This window comes from Dendrobium catenatum, unplaced genomic scaffold (genome assembly GCF_001605985.2).
Source record: "Dendrobium catenatum unplaced genomic scaffold, ASM160598v2 fragScaff_scaffold_156, whole genome shotgun sequence".
Taxonomy (NCBI): Eukaryota; Viridiplantae; Streptophyta; class Magnoliopsida; order Asparagales; family Orchidaceae; genus Dendrobium; species Dendrobium catenatum.
In genome coordinates this window covers 9,111,998-9,135,038 of record NW_021318618.1, presented here as the reverse complement: position 1 = coordinate 9,135,038, position 23,041 = coordinate 9,111,998, and the positions used below count along the sequence as shown (strand labels likewise).

At 34.9% G+C, this 23,041-nt stretch overlaps 1 protein-coding gene across 1 annotated transcript; it reads right to left on the bottom strand.

Moving 5' to 3' along the window:
• Positions 1–4,142: 4,142 nt before the first annotated feature.
• On the bottom strand, positions 4,143–6,507 carry LOC110100299. Its single transcript, XM_020827739.2, has one exon. The coding sequence runs from the start codon at positions 6,464–6,466 to the stop codon at positions 4,370–4,372; it is 2,097 nt and encodes a 698-aa protein (XP_020683398.1). The 5' UTR covers positions 6,467–6,507; the 3' UTR covers positions 4,143–4,369.
• Positions 6,508–23,041: the final 16,534 nt, after the last annotated feature.

Sequence of the window (23,041 nt, the reverse complement as noted above, 5' to 3'; positions counted from 1 at the left end):
TGTTAGACTACATTGCATCTTCTCATCTTACATATGATGCAAATCATATGCATTAACCTACACCATATATGGGAACTGATTCTGTCTCAGTGGCCATTGGTGGAACACTTTCTATACCTCAGGCCATGAATGGAATTCTTCTACTTCCAGAAACAAATTATAAGCTTATCTTCAATATCTACTTCATGTTCCATTACTTTCCCATAACCTTCTTTCCATTTATAAACTAACATCTGACAATAATTATTCAATTTTGTTTAATGCTCGTGGATTCCTTATCAAGGATCTTTCAGACAATAGCATTCTTCTTCGTGGTCTATCTCAAGATGGCATCTATCCTGTTTAAACTATATCCTTCAATCTCCCCAAAGCTCTTCAATCCACAGTTCGCTCCATAGAACCATGGCATGCTCTTCTTGCTCATCCCAACATTAGGGCTTTAAGAATATTAGCTAATGTAGTATCTTATATATGTACTCTTGCTACTTTTATATGTACTTCTTGTAATGTGGCCAAGAGCCACAAACTACCCTTTTCTTTATCTCAAAGTAATGCACTTAAACCTTTTCAATTTATACATTCAGATGTTTGGGGACCATCTCCCATTCATTTTATGGTTTTCATTACTACATTATGTTTATAGATGATAATACTCGTTATACATGGTTTTATCTTATGCATTCCAAGGATGAGACCTTCTTTAAATTCAAACATTTTTATCAACTCATCAAAAATTCCTTCAACTCTTCCATTCAAATGCTACGGATGGTGGAGGTGAATACACCAGTCATCTCTTTCAAACATTTTTATTTTAGTGAGGTATCACTCACTAATCCAGTTGTCCTTACACTCTAGAGCAGAATGGTCTTGCCAAATGCAAGCATCATCATCTGCTTGAGACTGCTCGAGCTCTTCTTCATGCTTCTCATGTCCTTCATATCTTTTGGGCTGAAGCTCTCTTAGCTTCCAACTATCTCATTAACATCCTTCCAACCAAACTCGCAACCTCCATGTTCCTTATCAATTGTTACATGGTAAACTTCCTTCCTACATGCACTTGAAGACATTTGGTTGCTTATGCTTCACTTGGATTCAACCTCTTTCTAATGATAAATTATCACCACGCTCTCATGAGTGTATTTTCCTAGGTTACTCTTCCTCTCACAAGGGTTATCGTTGTCTAAATCTCCACACTAATAAAATTCTTGTCTCATGTCATGTTGTCTTCTATGAAAACATTTTTCCCTATAAATCCCAACCATCTCCACCAACAAGTACCTCCACAAATCCACCTCAAAATCCCCTTCCATTAACTCCAAATTTTTATTCCTATAGATTCTATTACTAAGCCTTAGCACTTCCGTCCACCATCAACTATTCCTGCATAGTAGCTCACTCAATAAACTAGTTCCACTCCTCTTCATCAATCTCCCTAATCATCCGAAATTCCTAGTTCTCATTCCACTAATTCTCATTTTCACCATCACTACAACAAACTCAACCACCTCCCATTTCGGTTCATCATATGCAAACACGGCAAAAAATAGGTCATCAACGACCAAAAGTTATCTTTAATCTCCTTACTGTTCCACATTTGCATTTTACTCCTACCTCCTATAATTAAGCACTCAAATATGAGTCATGGAGAAATGCTATGTTAGATGAATTTCTTGCCCTATAGAAACAAGACACTTGAAGTCTCCAACCCCCACCTACCAACAAACCCATTCTGGGATGCAAATGGATCTTCAAATTAAAAACAAAACCCGATGGAAAAATTGATTATTATATGACACGGTTGGTTGCACAAGGTTTTAATCATGAGCATGTGATCAACTTTAAATAGACTTTTAGTCCGGTGGCCAAGTTACCCACAATTCGACTTTTGCTTCTTCATGCTCTTCACCGTAATTGGCTAACTTTGCAATTTGATATCTCTAATGTGTTTCTCCATGATGATCTTTATGACGAGGTTTATATTAAGCAACCTCCTAGTTTTGTTGATACTCAACATCCACATTATGTATGTAGACTTCATAAGATAATTTATGGTCTCAAACAAGCTCCACACTAATGGTATACCAAGTTCACACAGTCACTACTTCAATTTGGATTCATATTCAGCAAGGCCGATCCCTCACTTCTTATTTATCGCAAGCCTAACATTCAACTTTATCTTTTAATTTATGTGGATGATTTACTACTCACTGGTAATCATCCTGCCACTATTGATCGCTTGCTTCATGTGCTCAAGTCAACATTTTCTCTTAAGCAACTTCGTTCAGTGGACACCTTACTCGGCATCCAAGTTCAGAGAACACCTACTGCTGTAATCCTTCATCAGACTAAATATACCACATCATTACTGAATTCGGGTGGTTTTACAAATTACAGTTCGGTACCTACACCCATTACATTTAAGCCATCCAAAATAGCTTCGGATGATCAACCATTTTCTAATCCTCAACTGTATTGGCGCCTCGCTGGTCGCTCAACTACCTTACGATCACACGACCAGATATCGCCTTTGCAGTAAATTCCATCTGTCAACATATGCATAGCCCGACGAATGCTGACTTTCTAGATATTAAACACATAGTTAGATATATATAGTGGACAAAATTTTATGGACTTCCTCTAGTGCCGGGCAATATGTAGCTTACTACATATGTGGATGTCGATTGGGCCTCTGATTCAGCTGATAGGAAATCGGTAAGTGGTTTTTGTTCCTATCTTGGACCAACTCTCATTTCATGGTGTATTAAAAAGCAAGTAATTGTGGTCAAATCTTCAACTGAGGTGGAATATAGAGCTCTATCTTCAGCAACATCTGACATACTTTGGCTTCGTCGGCTATTGTAAGAATTATCTATACCTCAACTAACTCATATGCCAGTGTATTGTGATAATACTTCGGCTATTTCCTTAGCTCAAAATACCGTCATTCATGCTTGTACGAAGCATATTGAGATAGACTACCATTTTATAAGTCAACATACTCAAACTGGTGCTATCTCCATTCTTCATATTAATTCCTAGGATCAATTAGCCGACATACTCACCAAACCATTGCCCCCTCTTACATTTTCCCTGCTACGTGACAAACTAACCATTTGCTACTCAAATGCTTAGTTTGAGGGGGGCTGTTAGAGTATACCTCAAGTTTAATTTACTTATCTTACTTCACCTATCCCAGCATGTTTGAGGAAGCAGTTCCACCTGTTGTGCAGACTGCAAATACCTGTTGCTTGCAGCTCCGTGTAGATATTGTTCCCTCTTCTTCTTTATATACTTGTATAAACTGCACAAGGATGCTTTAAGGAAGATGAATAATTTTGAACTTTATTCTATTCCTCTGTTGGCTTGTTTCTAACTCTTAAATGCTGGTTGCTCTCACAACCAACATTTATAAAGATAACAACTTCGTACTGTGGACACCTTTCTTAAAGCATCCTTGTGCAGTTTATACAAATATATAAAGCAACATTTATAAATAAAGCAACATTTATACAGTTTTGATCATTATTGGATGGTCGGAGTAATTAAATTGTTATTAGATGATTATTACTGTCCTTCAAAGCCCTACTCACCACCCTAAAGACCAGTATGAAAGAAACCTTAAGCTGATTGTTCCATCATATTGAAGTGATCCAGATTCCCCATTAGGACCCATTGTCATCAATGATTGAATTGAATATCTTTATTATAATTTTAAGAGAATCCTTACTAATAATGAAAGTTATGTTAATGTATTGTTCTATTCTATATTTCTTAGCTTGAATCGGATTAGAGAAAACCTTCAATCAGCTTTAGGATTATTATATGGATTCAATAACAAAATACTAAGTGTGGAAGGAATAATCACTCTCTCTTACATTCTTTCAAAGTTTTGTCCATAGTTTGCACTAATTTACTTAATCTTGTTGGCTTGTGCAAGTAAAACTTATTAGAGGGCAGTAAATCTATAATGCTCCAGAAAGGTGTACTAGAAAGTCGGAGTGGAATGGAAATCCACGATATCTCAACGATTAACTTTGAAAATCAGCTAGAAATTCTACAAATTGATGATTTGATAAGTGAAGCAATATGCAACTTACTTTAGACTGTTTGATTGGGAGTTTTGACTATCAATTAAAACCTCTTAAGTTTTAAGCCTGCATATATGATACGTGTATAAATTTGTCTTACAAAAATCTCCAGAATAACAAGCAAATCATTTAGCTGAATTATGTGTCAGCGAAGCTGCAGCATCCATACACTCAAATATCCTTTGTTTACATATAGAGCCTATATGTTGCCCAATAAGAACATGGCCAAAACAATGAAAATTCTCCAAGCATCTACGCATACTAAATTTGCTCAAAATTACTTAGCAAATGGTTCCATTCAACACATCATTGAATTGGTTCGGCAAGCTGAGCCAGTGACAGTCATCAAAGTTGCAAAAAGTAACACCCTGCAAAGATTCTACAACATCAGACGGCTTCAAGAAGAAGGAAGTCCATGTCGGAGTACCATCTTCATAGGAGTCATGTGTGAGACGCCTTATCTCAGTGCCATCGATATTTACTGTGAAAATTTCACCAGCTGGTTGGTAATGGTGAGGATTCGAGATAGGCTCTGATGAGATCCCAGCATACTCTGATGTGAACACCAAACTATTAGAGTCCGGGCCAAACCAAGGATGATTTGTCCTTCCTCCATCCCCACTATGAACAACTTTCCTCAATCCAGTTCCATTTGGGTGCACCAAGTAGATAGAGAAGCTTCCTTTTTCAGGGTTATCCCTATCAGAAGCAAAGGCAATCCATTCTCCATCAGGAGACCAATTACACATGGTGTCACTCCATGGACCTTCTGTGAGCTGGTAAATTCCTGCGCTTTCTCCTTCAATAGAATCCATTATATAGAGATTCTTGAAACCTGACCGGCCGGAACGAAACACCACCCACTTGCCATCGGGTGATGGAGAAGGAAAGGCATTGTTCTTCCCTCCTAAAGTTAGCTTCTTGACAAAAGGTTCAGCTTTGTCATCATCTTCGCTAAGAGTAATCGAAATGATATCAACTCCAGCACTTTCTTCAGCAAAAGAAGGACCATGGCTAGTGTAAATAACCCCTTTTCTCTTCCAATCCCAAGCAGTAGAAAAAGCATTACCACTGTAAACCTCTCGAGGATTAGAGCCATCAGAATTGACAACATAGACGCTATGAGAACTCACATAGGCAATTCGCGTGCCATCAGGTGAGAAAGAAGGAAAAGTCCCATCAATTCTGAACAGTGAGAATGTATCCGGGGACACGCTTTTGATGTTCTCCAGAAGCCATGGGGGGTTGCCGTTGTTCTGGCTGCCTCGACATCTATGATAGCCAATCCTGCGGGCATCCGGAGAGAAGAAGGGGTTGAAGTGGTGAGCATTAGGGGAAATAACTCTAGTAACCTCAATATAAGCATTCCTTCCATCTCTGACATCTATGAGCTCAATGTGCCGAAACTGGGAGCTGGTTCTCCTCGTCGCCACGGCTATAAGCTCTGGAGCAGTCGCACTCACCGCCGGGGTGAAGGCATGAAAGCCTGGTGGAGTTATCCTGTCAATGGAGATCAGACCAGGGACATCTCCTTGAGTCGTTATAGCTGCTCTGTAAACACTCCACCATCCATCTGAGCTCTGACGATGGAAGTAGATGGTGGAATCGTCGGCCCAACAAGGCCATCCTCCATGCCTGACAACCAAAGTCCGCGCCGATGCATCGCTAGTTTTGAAGATGTAGATGTCAGTTTTCAGTTCCTGTACCTCCCCCGTCCATCCTCGCTCACCTGAAGAGGCGACTGCCGTCCATCGACCTGACGTGGAGACGGCGGGGCTGAAGTCGGCGATGCCATCAGGGGTGAGGCGGGTGGTGACGCCAGTAGGGAGGTGGGTGGAGTAAACCGCAGCCCAACTTTGCCTCGGAGAGTGAGAGCGCTCATGGGTGGAGACGAATATGAGGCGATCACCAAAGAGGGACGGACGGTCCTTCATGGAGACAGAGGGTCGGCCATCGGATGCGGGAAGAAGTGGGAACTGGAGTCGGATGGGAAGCTCTATTGTCTCGCGTCGATTTGATGGGGATGATGAGGTGGAGAAGAAGTCGACGTAGATGGTGGAGTGGCCTCCGCGCTCTGTCACATAGATGAGGGCGTCGATGGGTTCAGTGAGAACAGTATAAGAGGAAGGGTCGATGAGTGATAGGAGAGTAGAAGGGGATGAGGGGAAGAAGCCATTATAGTTGATAGAGACGCAATCTGTGAGCTGGAGCTCGGGCTCGGAGGAGGAGGAAGATATATAGGTAGCGAAGATGTCGAAGCCGTAAAGGCTACGGCCGAGAGTGGCAAAAACGATGGAGCTGGTGGCTCGGGTTGGAACAAAGAAGAGGAAGAAGAAAAGAAAGAAGCCGAGGTACAGAAGCAGCAGAAAAGTCTTCATTCCAGAGGAATATACAACCTCAATGCTTCAGCAACATTCCGGATGCATATATAACAGTGGTCTGTTGAGTTCCCTTCAATTCTAAGTGAGTGTGATGTGTTAATGAGTCATATTTGAGTCAGCAATAACTCGACTCGTAAGCAGCTAATTTCAGTGGAGCAAGCTGCTTTGGTCAATGGTAGATCATTAGGAGATCATAATCTAGTGGCTCAAGAAGTATTTGAAAAATTCAGGACTTCTAGGTCTTCAAAAAGCCTTGGTTAATTTAAGTTGATTTGGAACAAGCATATGATAGCATGTCTTGAAAAATCTTAAGACATGTTTTGGAATATTTTGGGTTTCCTGAAAAATTTTTTATGTGGATTATGGAATGTGTGGAACATCCAAAATTTTTTTTGATTAATAATGACAAGATTTATAGCTAGATTCATGCTAAGAGTGGGTTCCATCAAGGATGTCCACTTTCCCCTGTTTTGTTTATTCTATGCTCACAACTTCTTACAAATGGGTTGAAACAGAAAGAAGAATAATTGGGGATCAGAATTGGTAACAATGTGCCGAAGATTTCTCACCTACTATATGCAGATGATATCATAATTTTTTCTCATGCTAAAATCAATGAAGTTAAGGAAATAAAAGGCTTATTATCAGATTTATATAGCTGGACAGGGCAAAAGGTTAACGTGGAAAAATCAGCAATTTTTTTTTGGCATACATGTCAAGAAGAGAATAAGGAAATCTATTAAAAGGATTATGGGATTCAAGGTGGTGAAGGAATTTGTGTATCTCGTTGTTAAGATAGCATTAAGGAGGTTAGTTGTGGCTGATTTCCATTTTTTTAATGACAAAGCTTTAAGGTTAATTGGTGAGTTGGGAAGCAAGCTTTTGTCTATGGTAGGAAAATTCTTACTTATTAAAACAGTTATGCTTTCAATTCCTACTTTTTATTGCACTTTCTCATTGATCCCAAAAGGAATTCTAAAAGAGCTGGATAAGTTGAGTAGGGAGTTTATCTGGAAGAAATAAGATGGGAAGTTGGGTATGCATTATGTAAGCCGGAGCAATCTTTGTAAACCGATTAGAGATGAAGGAAGAGGTCTTCACTCGTGTGTTGGTGTTGTGGGTCCTTTGAGAGCAAAATTGGCTTGGAAGGTAATTCAAGACAAATGTTCTCTGTTGTACAAGTTTTTTATACCCAAATATGGGTTGTTTTGTGGTGAAATTGGTTATGGTAGAGGAGCTTCATCCACTTGTAAAATCTTATCTAGTGGTAACAAGGCTTTGAAATCAGTTGTTAAGTGGAGAGTGGTAAATGGTTGTTCCTTTTTTTTTTTTTTTTGATATTTTTGAGGATATATGGATTTCAGATAAATGTTTGAATAAATGGCCAACATTTGTTTCAGTTCCAGATTCTTGATTCAAATGGTAGAGAATTTGATTGTAAATGGTGAGTGGAACAATCTGGAATTACAAAGACGATTTGGAGAGGAGCTCATTAAACTAATTCAAAGGTTGGAGATTCAAAGAGACCAGGAAGAAGATTATTTGGAACTTATTCATCAAAATTCAGGTTATTCAATTTCTTCTCTTGTTTATAAAGAGTTGGTGATGCAAAATGCTGAATGTTTTTATTGGAAATGCTAAAAAAAATTTTAAGTTAAGATCTCGGGTGGAGGTATTCTAGTGGAGGATATTCAACAATGCAATTCCTACTTTCAATTTTTTATATCAAAGAAGGATTCAATGTGAATTTGGCTGTCCTAGAGGTTGCGGTTTAATAGAGGATTTTGATCATATTACAGCTAAATGTGGGAAGATGAAGGAAGTAATTGGCTATTTGAACAAATGGGGTTTTGGATTCCAGTTTTTGGAATCCTTTCATGATTGCTGGAATTGGATGGAGAAGTATAGTGAAATCCATGAGTTTCTCATTAATATATATTATAATGTAGTTTATCTAGCATGAGATCAAGGAACAAACTCATTCATGATGGAAAGGAAGATACCTCTATGTTCATAGCGTCAAATGTTGTAAGTTATGCTTCCATTTCTTTCATGATAAATGGAAATTTGGGACAAAGGAGTACTAATCAGTCTTCTAGACTGTTGGATCATTGGTATCGTCCTCCTCCCTATTTAATCAAGATCAATATAGATGCATCTTTGTTACAATCATACAAGGCTGGAATTGGAGGTATGGTTCAGGACAGCAAAGGAAGGTTTCTGCTGTTCTATGGTCACTCTTGTATTCATTGGGACATCTCTAATCAAGAACTCATGGCAGTTGAATTTATAGGAGAAATCAAGAATGATTGGATGCTAGATTACCAAGGTATCATTATAGAATGTGACAACTAAAATTTCATCAAGTTTTTGCAAATACTAGGAGGCAAATGGAGAGATGATCTTTTATGTTTTAAGGATCATAAATTTACTTTCTTTAATTGGGTTAATAGCAGATGTAATAAGTTAGCGAATCTTTGTGCTAACTGTGCTCTTTTTAGGAATTTTTATTGGGAAGATTTTTTGTGTAATAAGGTTCCTCCTTTGTTTTCAAAATTGTTGAAGGAGGAATCTAATTATGGTTTTAGTTTGTAATTAGATATGCTTTGAATAATAGTATCGGCAATTCGTTTTCCTTCTTAAAAAAAAGTAGTGAATTTGTTTAGGGTAAAATTTTGAATTAAATATGATTAACAATTTAATTATGTGATTAAGTATTATTAAAAAAAATAAACTAAGCAAAGTCGCCCGTTAAACATGTGACTTACCTGCTGACTCAGCACATCAAGTGTCAGGCCATTTAATTGGTACTGTAGCAAGTTGCCCATTTAACAGGCGGCTTGCTACAGTAACAGAATAATAAATTTTTTTTTTTTTAATTTCTTATTAAAATATTTAAAAAAAAGAAACTCAAATCATGCAAGGAGATCAAACATAATGAATATGGAAAATTACATTGCTTACCATAGTTCCTTCAAGCATTGTCTCATTTTCCATCTTTTATCATTTTATAATAATTATTATTTTAATCATAAGTGTTGCGTGCTAGAAATTTTGAGTCGGTAGAGTGTATATTTCACGTCTTAGTGGCACACAAAAATTTAGCAAAAACATATAAAAGTAGTAGGACCAGAGAACCTTTTACGTGAATAATCCGGAAAGGAAAAAATCACAGGGTCTAGCCCAGTTGCAAAGTCCAGTATGTAGTAAATGATACAAAGATTTTCCCTTCTTCACTATTGAAGAAGAGAAAGAGTAAAAAGATCAAATATTTACGCCCAACAACAGAGCATAATCTTTCCAGGAGGAATTTTAAAAAATAAGTGTACGAATGAAGACAAGTGTACCCAACAGCAGGGGTAAATCTTGATAATATTATAAGGATTACAGTGGTTGTCGTTGGTAGTAATTGGTGGTTGCCGGTGGCAATAGCTGATGGTTGTCAGTAACAATAGCTGGTGGTCGTCAGTAACGATGGTAGCTGAAAAATGCTATAGAGCTTTTCCTTCTTCTCTTTTTTTTCCATCCCTCGTGTGAAGAATGAGGGGCTATTTATAGTTTATTGAGAGTGACATGACTAATAAATATGGAGAATATCAAGGGCTTGTTGGGAGTGTTTAATCGAATGGCTCATAGTGATCCCCTTGATCATAAAGCGCTTATCAAACATTAAGATGCTATAGAGATGTTTGAATTGAGCAATTTTGGGCTCGGTTGATTTAGTTCATCGAGCCACTCGATTCAATTATAAGCATGCCATATTAAGTATCATTTGATCATCCAATTAATTCTTTGAAGCTTCCAAGAGAGCTTTGGTTCAGTGATTTGGGCTCAGGTTTTAACAAATTTGATGTAATCAAGTTTGTTTTATCGAAACATTTAGTTTAACTATAAGTTTGCTAAGATTGATGTTCGGATGATCACAAATTGAATTTTGATGATTTCCTATTCAAATATGTCTTGAGATTCATGAAAGATTAATTTGATTTTTGGTGATGTATCATTTGTGATGACGTATCATTTTCCCCTGTAGCTTATTATGTCGGAAAATATATTTTAAATCATTTATATATATATATATTAAAGCCATTTAACTCCCACCATGAATTCATGTAACTTTTATCCATAAATTTAACTTTATATTACTTTCTTTCATAAATTTATGTAACTTTCGTCCATAAATTTGTGACGCCCAAGGCATCTATATATTTCTTTTTCTTCTCGCTCAGATCAATACAGATATCCAGAAATGATAATTGCATTAAAGAAACGAATGCATCATAAAACTATAGATGCCTGGGATGTCACAAAATTTATGTAACTTTCCTCCATAAATCATCATACTCTCTCAATTATATTCATGAAACTCTTGTCCATTAATTCATGAAACTCCCTTTATGAATTCATATAAATTTCCTTCATGCATATTTCCTTCATGCATCATTATAATTATCTCATTTAAATTTCATGAAACCCTTCTCCTCCCACTTTAAGTATATATATTTTTTATGTGGGATGAATAATTTTACACCGCTTTTCATCTTCAATCTTCCTTTGTATTTCACTTATTTTATCTTATACTTCATTTTATATTAGAGGCATTATACTATTTTGGATCAAGCTCTAGTCCCCCTTTTTGTGTAGAAGTAGTATTTATCTTCCTTCTCCTTATGTTCTTCCCTTTTTCTTACATTAGAGGAATTCCATTATCTTGGATCAAGCTCCAGTGCCCCTCTTTTGTGTAGAAGAATGGATCTTTGTTTTTTTTTTTCTTTTATTCTCTACTTCTTCTTACATTAGAGACATTCTACTATATTTGATAGACGATATCCCCTATCAAATTTTAGTGCCCCTCTTTGTGTAGAAGGAAATTTTTCCTCATTCCATTCTATTTTCCTCTGTCTTTCTTCTTACATTTGAGACATTTCATTATCCGAGATAGATGGTGTAACATGACCTGCATATTGATAGCATCGTCGTGCTTTGATTTCAGTTGTAGGCTTTGGGGACCTGCTGGGCTTTGAAAGCTCATTATATGTGGTTGAAATTTTTCAGGTCCGAGCAAGGCAACTGGAATGGAGTTCGATCAGAATGTCAGACGAATCCTTTCACTATTGATATCTGGGGAATCACACTCTTTGTGTAGAAGAAGTTTGATGAGAAATCCATTTTTCCCTTTTAGACTATCCATTATTGAAGAAGATCGACCACATGCTGTATGAGAGGTTAGTCTAAAAAGATCTGGCAGTGTTGACACCTATGAAGAGAACTAGAGATTGTCAACATAAGGTTGGAATTTTGAAAACTAATTAACAAAATTTATGTGGCTATCAGCTGTCGAGGTGGTGAGATGAAGACACTAATTATAGGGTGTACTAATAATAGTGGTCGAGCAAGGGGTCATTGATGACTAATATGAGGTGAAGAGATGATAATGGTCATCAGGTAAAGGGTCGATCATGGTGGTGATCGTGTTGTACTTTATTGAAAGTAGTTGGCATCCATGTTGGTAGGAGGTAAATAGTGAAAAGCCTTACAGTAGTGGTCAAGTTGTGAACTGATGGCAGCAGTCTAGCACATATTTACACTGTTAAATGAGTGAAGGTCAATCACATTTTTTATCATTCCTTCAATGATAATCTTTAAGAAGTTTGATTTAATGAATGATGTGCTAATCATTACCCTGAATGGTATTCTCTGGCACATGCTTAAGCACTAAAATTCATTCCAGTATATAGGATAATGTAGATAAAAGTACTATAATTTTCTTCACTTTCAAATTATTTTATTAGATGAAATCGACTATATATTTTAGATCTATGTAAAACTATACTATATTGACATCATGAAAATCAAATAATATTATATATGAATTTGATATATGCTTTGATATATTGCCCCCTAATTAGAGCAACTAGGAATTTATCACTTTTGAAACTTTTCTTCTTCTAAGATTTTTTAAATAATAAAAGAAGTGAATATCTTCTAAGGCTTTTAGCCTTCTGAGCATTTCATGTACCTTTGTCTTCTGAGGCTTTTTAGCCTACTAATGTGTTTTGTATATGTGCATTTTGAGACTTTTTAGCCTATTAAGGTCTTTTTACACTTGTGCCTTTTGAGGCTTTTTTGCCTACTAAGGTCTTTTGTACCTATACTTTTTAAGGCTTTTATCCTTTTAAGGCCTTTGATGTACCTATGACTTTTGAAGCTTTTAGCCTTCTAAGGTCTTTGAATAAGTGGTGACCTTGTCAATCACTTGTGCTTATGAGGTCTTCTTAGTGAGGATCTTAATCACTACTAGTTTACCTTTAAGGCTACCTTATGGGTGAGCCTTCCTGGTTTTATGAGTGGATACCTTATTTTCACCTGCCCTCATGGTGTCTTTCTTGTGAGGATATGTCCACTACTAAATTCATTTCGAGGTTACCTTATGTATGAGCCTTCCTAAGGTTGATTGTTAGAGCATTGCTCGATAATATCGTTTACCTATATAGATGAGATTAAGAGAATCCATCAAGGATGTATAATATATCTGAAGTTATTTATTAGAGTACTATTTGATGATGTCAACCTGAGTGAAAGAGACCGACAGAATCTGCCAAGAATGTATGACCTATCTGAGGTTATTTATCAGAGTATTTCTCGATGATGTTAGCTTATGTGGAAAGGTCTAGAGAATTCACCAAGGATATATGACCTGCCCAAGGTTATTTATTAGAGCATTGCTCGATGACGTTAACCTTGTGAAAGAGATCGAGAAAATCCATCAAGGATGTATGATCTATCCAAGGTTATTTGTCAAAGTATTATTCGATGACATTAACTTGAGTGGAAGAGGCTAAGAAAATCCACCAAGGATGTATGAGCTATCTGAGGTTATATATTATAGAGTTGCTCGATAATATTAACTTGTGTGGAAGAGATCAAGAGACTCCACAAAGGATGCATGATATATTCAAAGTTTATTTGTCATAGCATTATTCAATGATGTTAACCTATGTAAAAGAGGCTAAGAAATTCCATTAAGATTGTATGACTTATTCGAGGTTGTTTGTTAGAGTGTTTCTCAATAAGATTAAGTTGTATGGAAGAGGTCGAGAGAATCCACCAAGGATGCATGACCTATTCGAGGTTGTTTATAAGAGCATTGCTCGTTGACATTAAAAAGTTTGGAAGAGGTCAAATCGAATCACCTTGAAATCAAATATGCCTTGATTTGAAAGAAGTGAATGTCACGTGTCTCCGAAATCAAAAGTAAAGAATGATTTATTTTTAGACCATTACTATCTGTTTGAGAACGAGACTATGACCTTACCTAAGGTGTAGAAGTCTCAGTAAAATATTGGAGTGACTAGTTGATCATAATTGTATTTGAGATCATAACTAAGATTGTCTCCTAGTCCCAATTTGCTTTCCATGGAATTGATGCAACAATAGCTGATCATTTAGAGGTGACAAAATACAATATGTTTGTTGTTTCAATGAAGTTATCCTCCATAGTGAAGGACTTCTTTCAGAACTGATAATAAGTCATGATAAAGTGACTATTTCACTTCAATAGTACTTAGGAAGTTGATGCGAACAGGCTTTAGAGATGTCAGAATTGAGTGATCTTGGGCTCGTTGGATTTGTTTCATCAAACAGCTCGATTCGACTATAAGGATGTTATATTTGAGTATAATTTGGTCAGCCAATTAATGCTCTGAAGCTTCTGGTAGAGCTTTCATTCTGTGATTTGGGCCCATTTGAGCTCAAATTTGATCAAATTTGATGTCATCAGGTTGATTTTGTCGAAATGTTCAACTTGACTATAAATTAGCTCAATGTTTGGATTATCATAAATTGAACTTCGATGATTTCCAATTCAAATATGCCTCATGATTCGTTCTAGATCAATTTGATTTTTAGTGACGTATCAATAAGTATTTTCTTTCATTCATAATAAATGAGTTTGCATGGGAGCCGACTTAAACTAATAAAATAAAGCTCGAACTCGATTAATTAATCTAGTCAAGCTCAAGCCAAGAGGAACGATCACTCCATAACTCATTTACACCTCTATGTAACTTTAAATTAATTAAACAATACAAGGACAATAAAAAAATAAAATAAAATGCAATTTAAATGCCCAATTAAAAGTTTTAGCCTATCTATTTATAACTTCAAAAATAAAGATAATACCATCATAAAAATTTAAAGAGTATCTTATTCTATAATTTTAGCATTATGAGCTTGAATCCTAAAAGCATTACAAAGGAGTAACTCGCCAGATAATTACATGAGTTTTTGTACTTTTTATTATTTTTATTTATATGGACAACTCGCTGAATAAATAAACTATGTATTCAATTTTATTTATTTTCCTAAATTGCCGTTTCCATTCGATAATCTCGAATGTTCTTTTCTAGTATAAAATTGGGCAACTCGACCCATTAAACTTTTTTTCTTGGATGTTAACAATAATGGCTGCGAGATGTATTAATCAATTGTAAAATAGCTAGAGGTGTTTACAACCACATCCAAAGAAATAAAAAATAGGCTAATGTAGGAGAAATTATTATGTGCGGAGTTCGGATAGCGTCCGGACTTCAATCACATGCAACCACGTTCCATGTATATTGTATGCAATTTGTACACAGCAAATGTATATACTGTACACAATATATGTACATACTAACGTGGCCTCTTGTAATTGTAGTCCAGATGGAAGACACATCTGGACTCCGTACATAATAATAGGAGGATATTTTCTGTGGGCTAGAGTCATTGTATTATTAATAATGACCACGTTGCTTTCCCAATTTCATATCATCCGACTTAGAAAAATTGTAATAATTATTTTTAAAATAGTAAAAAAGAGGGTCGTTCATGGGGGCAGTTGCCTAATATAATAAAATATATATACAACTTCACTAGACATCCGGTGAGTTGCTTCTTTACAAATATTAAAATTTCTTAAATTTTGTTGATTTTGTTTTAACTTAAACATTAATTTTTTTATAAGGGATGATATTAATTTGTTGTTATTTTCTTATTAATTTAAATCTTTCATATATCATGATTATTATTGGATCCAAATTTATTCATAAATGTCATACAACATTACTAGCAAACAAATTTTTATGAGGGGCAATCTAAAACTTATATGATGATGGAGGGAAAGTAGTTTACCAGAGAAAAATGATAGCACAAGTGCTCAAAATGATCAAAATATTAATCAATAAAAATATCCAAAATGCTCATTTTTAACATTTATTTATAACGATTCAAGAACTACAAGAAAGGCTACATAACAAAAGAATAAAAATACATGAATTTAATGAATCTTGATATAAACTGCATTAGACACAAGTTACCTCTTGACTAGCAAAGGGAAGATTATCATTTTTTAACTTTGATGACCAGTCTCTGAGGTGAGTGAAGTAGTGTGAAGTAGAGGCAAGTTCACTAGGGCTAGTCCATTAGCGAGAGCTAAGTTGAGGGTTCCTACTATTGGTATGAATCATAGGGTTGTTGGTGACTATTGTTCGGACCTCATATCACCTTAAAAGATAGAGGCAATTGAATTTTCTTATTACATGAAGAACAACTCAAAGTTTGGATAGTCGCGGCAAGGCAAGATGAAAGCCTCATAGTAAGTCACTTTCCTATAATTAAGGTTGGTAAGTGTGAATGAGAATACCCTTCTTAAATGAGGGTAGGTAACTCGGATGGTTGGCCTCCTATGTGGCGAGTGTAGAGTCATTTGATCTACAAAGACCTTTAATTGTAGATCTTTGACTACCCTTATGAGGGGCTACCTTCTTCTATAGGTCTAGGCGAGTAACACTTGTTGATCATTGAATGAGTTCATATGTGAGTCCCACTATTTGTATGTTCCACCATCACAACCTGCCAACTACCTAATATGCACTTATGAAGATAAATATGTGTTTAAATTTAGTTACTTGATTCCCTTGACCCTTTGGTGAGTAAGTGACAAAAAGGACAAGTGAATAAAAATGATGTGTATTTAATTGGGATACAAAATAGTAATGATAGAGTAAATACAAAATTACTAGCAATTTAATATAGCCTTGATAATATCATTAGTTGATGTAACACCACTTTTTCTTCAACCTCTATAAATAGCGACTCTATGATGGGAAACTTTTTTCTTTATATTTTTTAAAGAATGTTTTTTTGGCCTACAAGTATCAAAAGCATGAAACTTAGAAACTTAACTCAAGTGGGTATTATGCAATCGAAGATAGTGGCCTTTCTCTTAGGAAAGGTTGAGCAATTCTAAGAAAAGTTTAATAACCTTCTGTCAAGTATAGAAGCTAAAAATGGTAGATATAAAATTCAGTTGTCTTCTATACCCACCCCCAGCCTTCCTACAAAAAAGATTAAGGTCTAGCCTAGGGTGATGAAAGTGACCACAGCTCCACCTGTAAGGGTGGTCATGATAAGTATATCCAAAACTACTGGCACTAACGTCAAGTGAGTTGAGAGGAGTAACCACTCTTAGGATTCAAATCGTGTCCCTCTTAATTTGAGATTATCAAGGTGTGTCCCTCTAAACAATTAGAAGAGGGACTAACCAAAAAGGTGGCATATACTATGGTTAGGGTATATCCCCATGGAGCTGAGTAGGCACTTCCAGTTGGTGTAGGTAAGAAGAAGAAGAAGAAAAAAATAATTATTATACATAATGGTATATCCTCCATGTTAGGGAAATGAGTGACTAAAATGAAAGAACACATAGTTTGCATTTTCTTAAACAACCTACTTGGGAACCTGTTAAGCGAGTTCGTAGTGATGTCTTTGAATTAATTTACGCATAGGTTGTACATAAAGGTCACTGTCCTGCATGAATGACTTTGCATGATCCCCTTAGCTTACTTGATGGGGAGTTTTTTATTGTTGATAGATCAATCTTAATCGTAGAGGCTTCATCTGCATAAGTGACCCAAGTTGTTCAGCATACAATAGTGCTAAAACATTTTGCAGTAAGCAAATAGGTAGAGGGAGCTACAATTGAGTCTGGTGTAGTGAGGGCTAAGGAACATGTATACAAGTTATTTCAAGATAAAGGTATTTGATATCTTTCAACCATTCAGGCAATGTTGTTCCTCCCTATAGATTGACAATATTAGATATAATGGCTGAGCAACTCAACCTTTTAGAGGAAATGGTGAATTTGTAAGGTGGTGTTTTAGATTCTGATAGCTTATGGGACGGTATGACTCATGAGGCACTTATAGAAATCAGGAAGTACGTTGCATCCCTGAGGGGAAAGATGCCGACCACTCACAACCACATAAAGGAAAGCTTTTTTGAGGGAGAAAGATTCCTTATAGGTTTCTTAGAGAATCTCATGGTTCTCTCTCCTTATATGGTGAGTGAATTGGTTTGTGTGATTTTTTATGGTGGTGAGTAGCTTGACACCACGTTTCAATTTTATTATAATATTCTTTTTATGAATAAGCTTAATTAGTATATCATGCATTAACAAAGTTTTTTTTTTTGTATGATTGCTTTTATTTTTACTACGAGCACTTTTCTTTTGTAGTGAGGGTACTTTATTTAGGTGAGTTCATTTATGTTATGGTCCTTGCAATGAGTTTCAAATATGACAAATACGGTGCGTAGCTATGTGTGTGTGCTAAGTGACATGCAAAATACTTCAATTTTTTTTTCTAAATCATGTTTTATGTTATTGTGGTGAGTTGGGTATTGTTATCAAATAGAGAGTTTGTTGCCTTATTCTAAAATGATATTTATCATGTTTCAGTGACTTTTGTTGTGAAATGAACTATACAACAAGATGCATAGTAGATTGAATCTGGGTGAATATTTGTAAGGTTATTATTGGTGATTACCTAATAATGAGAGTATATTTGGGCTTTGATTTTATTTGGATTTTGATATTCATGCAGTTTCCTTTCTCTATCCTTTCTCTTTAAGTACCCCTTAGTAGTACATAAGCATGTGTGAGCTCAATTTAAAACCATCTTTGATCCCCTTATTCTTTAGAGCAACTTCTTGTAAATTCTCATGGCCTTTCGCAAAAATGGTCGACAGCTATTTCCAATTATTCCACTCTTTAGCCCTCATGAGTAATAATAAAACTTGAAGACCACTTTTTATTCCTCATGAGTAATAATAAAACATGAAGACCTATTTACTTTACCTATTATTTCAAAAATCATAATCTATTTGTGCATTCTTTGAGTGAAGATGAGTGTATTAAATTATTCAGTAAAGGGAATCCCTAATCTTTTATGTGAACACTTACTTTTTGGGGTTTGACTTCCTATATGTCGCGAGTTTGCTAAAGTGGTAAACTACTATGGACTTATGCATGCCCAAGTACTATTTAATTCCATAAAAAGTGTTATCTCATCCATCTCCTACTTGCATGAGGAGAATCTATCTTGAACCTTAAACTTCTTCCATCACATCTTCACTACTAAGCACTTTTCATCCATAGTGAAGAAGGTAACTTGGTTAGGAAACAAGATTTGTTATTGGAAGGTAATATTTATTTTATATTTACAGCTTAGTCACCTAGGACGTGTGGATTTTGCCTATCCATGTTCCAAAGGCCAAGGTAACTCTCCACTAACTTAATGAGCAGGAGGAGAGGAAAATAAAGGAGGTTAGTGGGAAGTCACTAGCATTGTTCCACCTAGGCTACAACAACTTATACCTACCATTCTATAATAAGTGTTCACATTACCTTTTCATTGTAATTTTTTTTAATGTTTTTAGCTTCTCAAATGTGCTAACCTCATTTTTAGTTGAGGTCATTCAAACTCTAAATCCTTGAGTACTTGATCTTATCCTTGATCTGATGACTTGTTTATGTGCCCTAGATCTAGCCAGTGAACTCTAAAACTCATTAAACTAAATTCAAACACATTATAAAAAGCTTAAAACCTTAATTTACAACCTGTCTATTGGGTTACATTTTGCATCACATTAGCTATTTGACCTTGAACCTTACATGAGCATCTATTATAGGAGTTCCATAAACTAAACCTATCAACTTTAGCTTCTCAAGCCAAAGGTTTACCCATTTGACTTAATTGAGTAGCTCAATTTATTAAACCCTTGAATTTAACAACTAAAACCCTTATATAGCTATCAAACTTCACCAAATATAATTTAAAAAAGATCCTCATCATTTATACATGTCCGGTCCACTTACCCTTGTCAAAGGTTGACTTGGTTAACCCAACCCAGGACTAGTAAAACTGAACTAGCTTTGATAAAACCCCTATACATGAATAATTAAAAACCATATAATGCTCAAATTCAATCCAATTAAACTTCTAAATGTTCTTAAGGCATGGTCTAGTCAACTCATGGTAAGTTGACTTGGTAAAATCCCTATATATTTGGTCTCACCCACTAAAATAGAAAATCCATTTAGTTAAAACCCTTAAACATGACTCAAATAACCACTAGAGACTCCCCTGATCTATCCTACGTGGCTTGACCCATGTTAACTTGTCAAATTGGTCAAATAACATAAAAAAACATGAGTGGTCAAAGCCACTCAAAACCATGCACCCATACCATACCAAATAGTTTGTATGATCCAAATCCACTTTAGAAACTTCTTAAAACATTCCTAAACCCAACCTAAGCATTATGGTGGCCTGAACGAACTCGATAGTCCCCAAATGGGGAAAACAACCCCAAGTTAATTTCTAGCTTTCAAGCCACTACTATGTTCCTAAATGTTTCATTCTAGTTGGAAGTTATTGAAGCTAGCTCCCTAATGGATTCCATCCCTTGGATCAATCCTTACGGCTTGGAATAAGGTAAACTAGGACAAACCTTTAACAACTATAACCTCTCTAGATGAATTATCTTTTCATTTTGTCTTTTCAAGACATCCTCTACATTTTACTGGTAAGAAAGTTTCATTTGAAAGCTGTCACTGGAAACATTGAGGGAGGTTTGAGCACTATTAAGTCCCAAGCTCTTGAACTCTTCGTTCAAATGTTCTTTTGTTTTGTCTTCTTCAACAAACTTCTTCCCTAGGAGATAAGGAATAAAATGAAACAAATATCTCTCCCGCATGTTACTTTTATAGAGGTAGAACTAAAACACTAACTCTAGAACTAAGTTTCTAAATAACTTCAATGATTTTTTTATAAGAATCTCTTAAACATTATATAACAACTCTAAACTCATATTTGGAGCTCTAAGAATCAAACCTTGGCTCAATATTCATTATATTAAGTTCGAATCAAATTAAGTTTTCTTCCTCTCAGCTGACCTGAGGAGAAAGATGAAATCACATCCATCTAGTTCTATTTATTTGATTTTAATGGCCATGATTTTGTCATTCAAAAGCTTCCATCTGACCCTCTCCAAACAAGAAAATTGGGATATTTATTCAGAGTCATCCATTCCAATAATGTATAGTCAAATTTCTAAGCATGAAGCTTACATGGATTAGTGGCTTGACTAAAGCCATTTTGCTCAGCCACGCATGTGCCAATGCCTAGAAAGGTCTATCCCATTAGCTCAATCAGTTTGGTTTGATTTAAATTATTATTACATTGGTATTAATTGGCAAAAATTTTGGAAACTCATAATAAATTAACCTCTAAAACCAATTCATGCATATAAGGGCTCTATGGATTTAAAGAGGAGAGTTCTATAATTTAAAATAAAACCAATGGATTATGATGAGTATTTAGAGATTTATTTTAGTTTGAGTGCCCACTAATTTTCCTTAATAACTCTCTATATATTCATTAATCTAATTTGAAATTTAGTTGAGTAATATTATGGATGTTCCCACTATACCTTAGTTTTCTTAGAAAATTTTCAAGTCCATATAGTCTACACTTGAATTTTAATGTGCATAAGTCACATTTTGACATAAACATTCGGAAATTTCATTATGCCCAATCCATAGAGCATTAGGTTTAGAATTTAGTGTGCATTATTTACTCTTGTGCATGGGTTAAATAATTACAAACCAAGATCAATAGTAGAGACACCTAGGAAAATAAACTTATAGTTGTAGCTTGCCAACTCAAAAATTTTTTTATGAAATTTATTTAAACACTAATAGGGCTGAAACTGAAGTCTAGCACACTTAGTTATACCATAAACCCTAGGATATAATTTTTTATTTGTTAGTGTTCATTAAAGTACTTAAATCACAAACACTAAAATGAATGCCTTTTTTAGGGCTAAAATTTCTAAAATATATAAGATATTACCCGTATAATTTTAAGCCAAAGGGCATGACCTTGTAGAAGGTAGTCTTCTAATAGTTTCTTGGGTGTAACTTTATTTGGTGATACCCTTATAAAGCATTACAAAAAATTCACTGAATACCCCTGATGTCGAGACACTAGGGTATTAATCCTTGATAGTTGGTATCCATCCTTCAAACTTGCTATGTAACAACCCAAAATCTAAATGTGCATATTTTTTATTTTTACATTCAACAACCAAAGCTTATTAAATGCGTTCCAAAAATATAAATAGTAAAAAAGCATAATTACATTTCTATTCAATCAATATTTACAATTTGATTGAAAGTCTAAAATGATATATACAATAATAATGATATAAAAAATAACAACGAAGTAATAAGCTAAATTACATTCCTATACCTAAAAATATGTAAAAATCATATAATGAACTTATAGCCCAACAAGTAATCAGTATCTATTATAGAAATTAATGCAAAAATATAAACAATATACATGAAAGAAATTACATTCATATAAACAATCATCCATCACATATATTCTCATCATTCCTACATCAAATGGACTAGTCTTATGATATGCGCCACATAGCATTTGTTCATACCAGTATTTTATTAGTCCAGCTACCTATCAGTCATACTTTATATATCCTTCAATTCGTCAATAAATTTTAATTATTCGATCCATCATTGTATATCATATAACATATATTATCGATCTTTTTTGTAATCAATCATTATCTAATCCATAATTAGCTTCAACATCTATCATCAGTCATTCATTATTAATCTAATCATATCAATCATCGATCATATTTTATCAACTATCTTTTTTGTTATTATTCAAATCTATCATCTATCTTATCTATCATTTGTCATCTATCACCTCTATCATTGTTCATATCTATCATATCTATGATCAGTCACTCATCAATCATAGAGTAATCATATGTCTTCTCAATCATATCAGTATCAATCACATATATATCATATAACACATCAGTTCAAACATTGTGCCTATTATTATGGCTGTCACATAATTCATATAATGAATATCTTAATAACAAACATCATAAATGTATATATATCATACACAATTACCATAACATGTAGATTTTTATATTATGCTTATTAATATGCATGTATTGTACAAAAATGTAGGTTATGAAAAATGAATAATAATAATATACATATCAAATATCCCTCATCCCTAGTTAGTATATTAGCTCCTGATCTTTTTACACTCAATATTTCCCTACTCATTTTATTGAAAATGTAAAATAAGACAAACCACCCTATGAAAATTCAATATAAGATAATCAAAATAATTATAATAATAATTT

Coding starts and splice junctions, on each gene's coding strand:
- LOC110100299 (XM_020827739.2), bottom strand. CDS start 6,466: ATGAAGACTTTTCTGCTGCTTCTGTACCTCGGCTTCTTTCTTTTCTTC.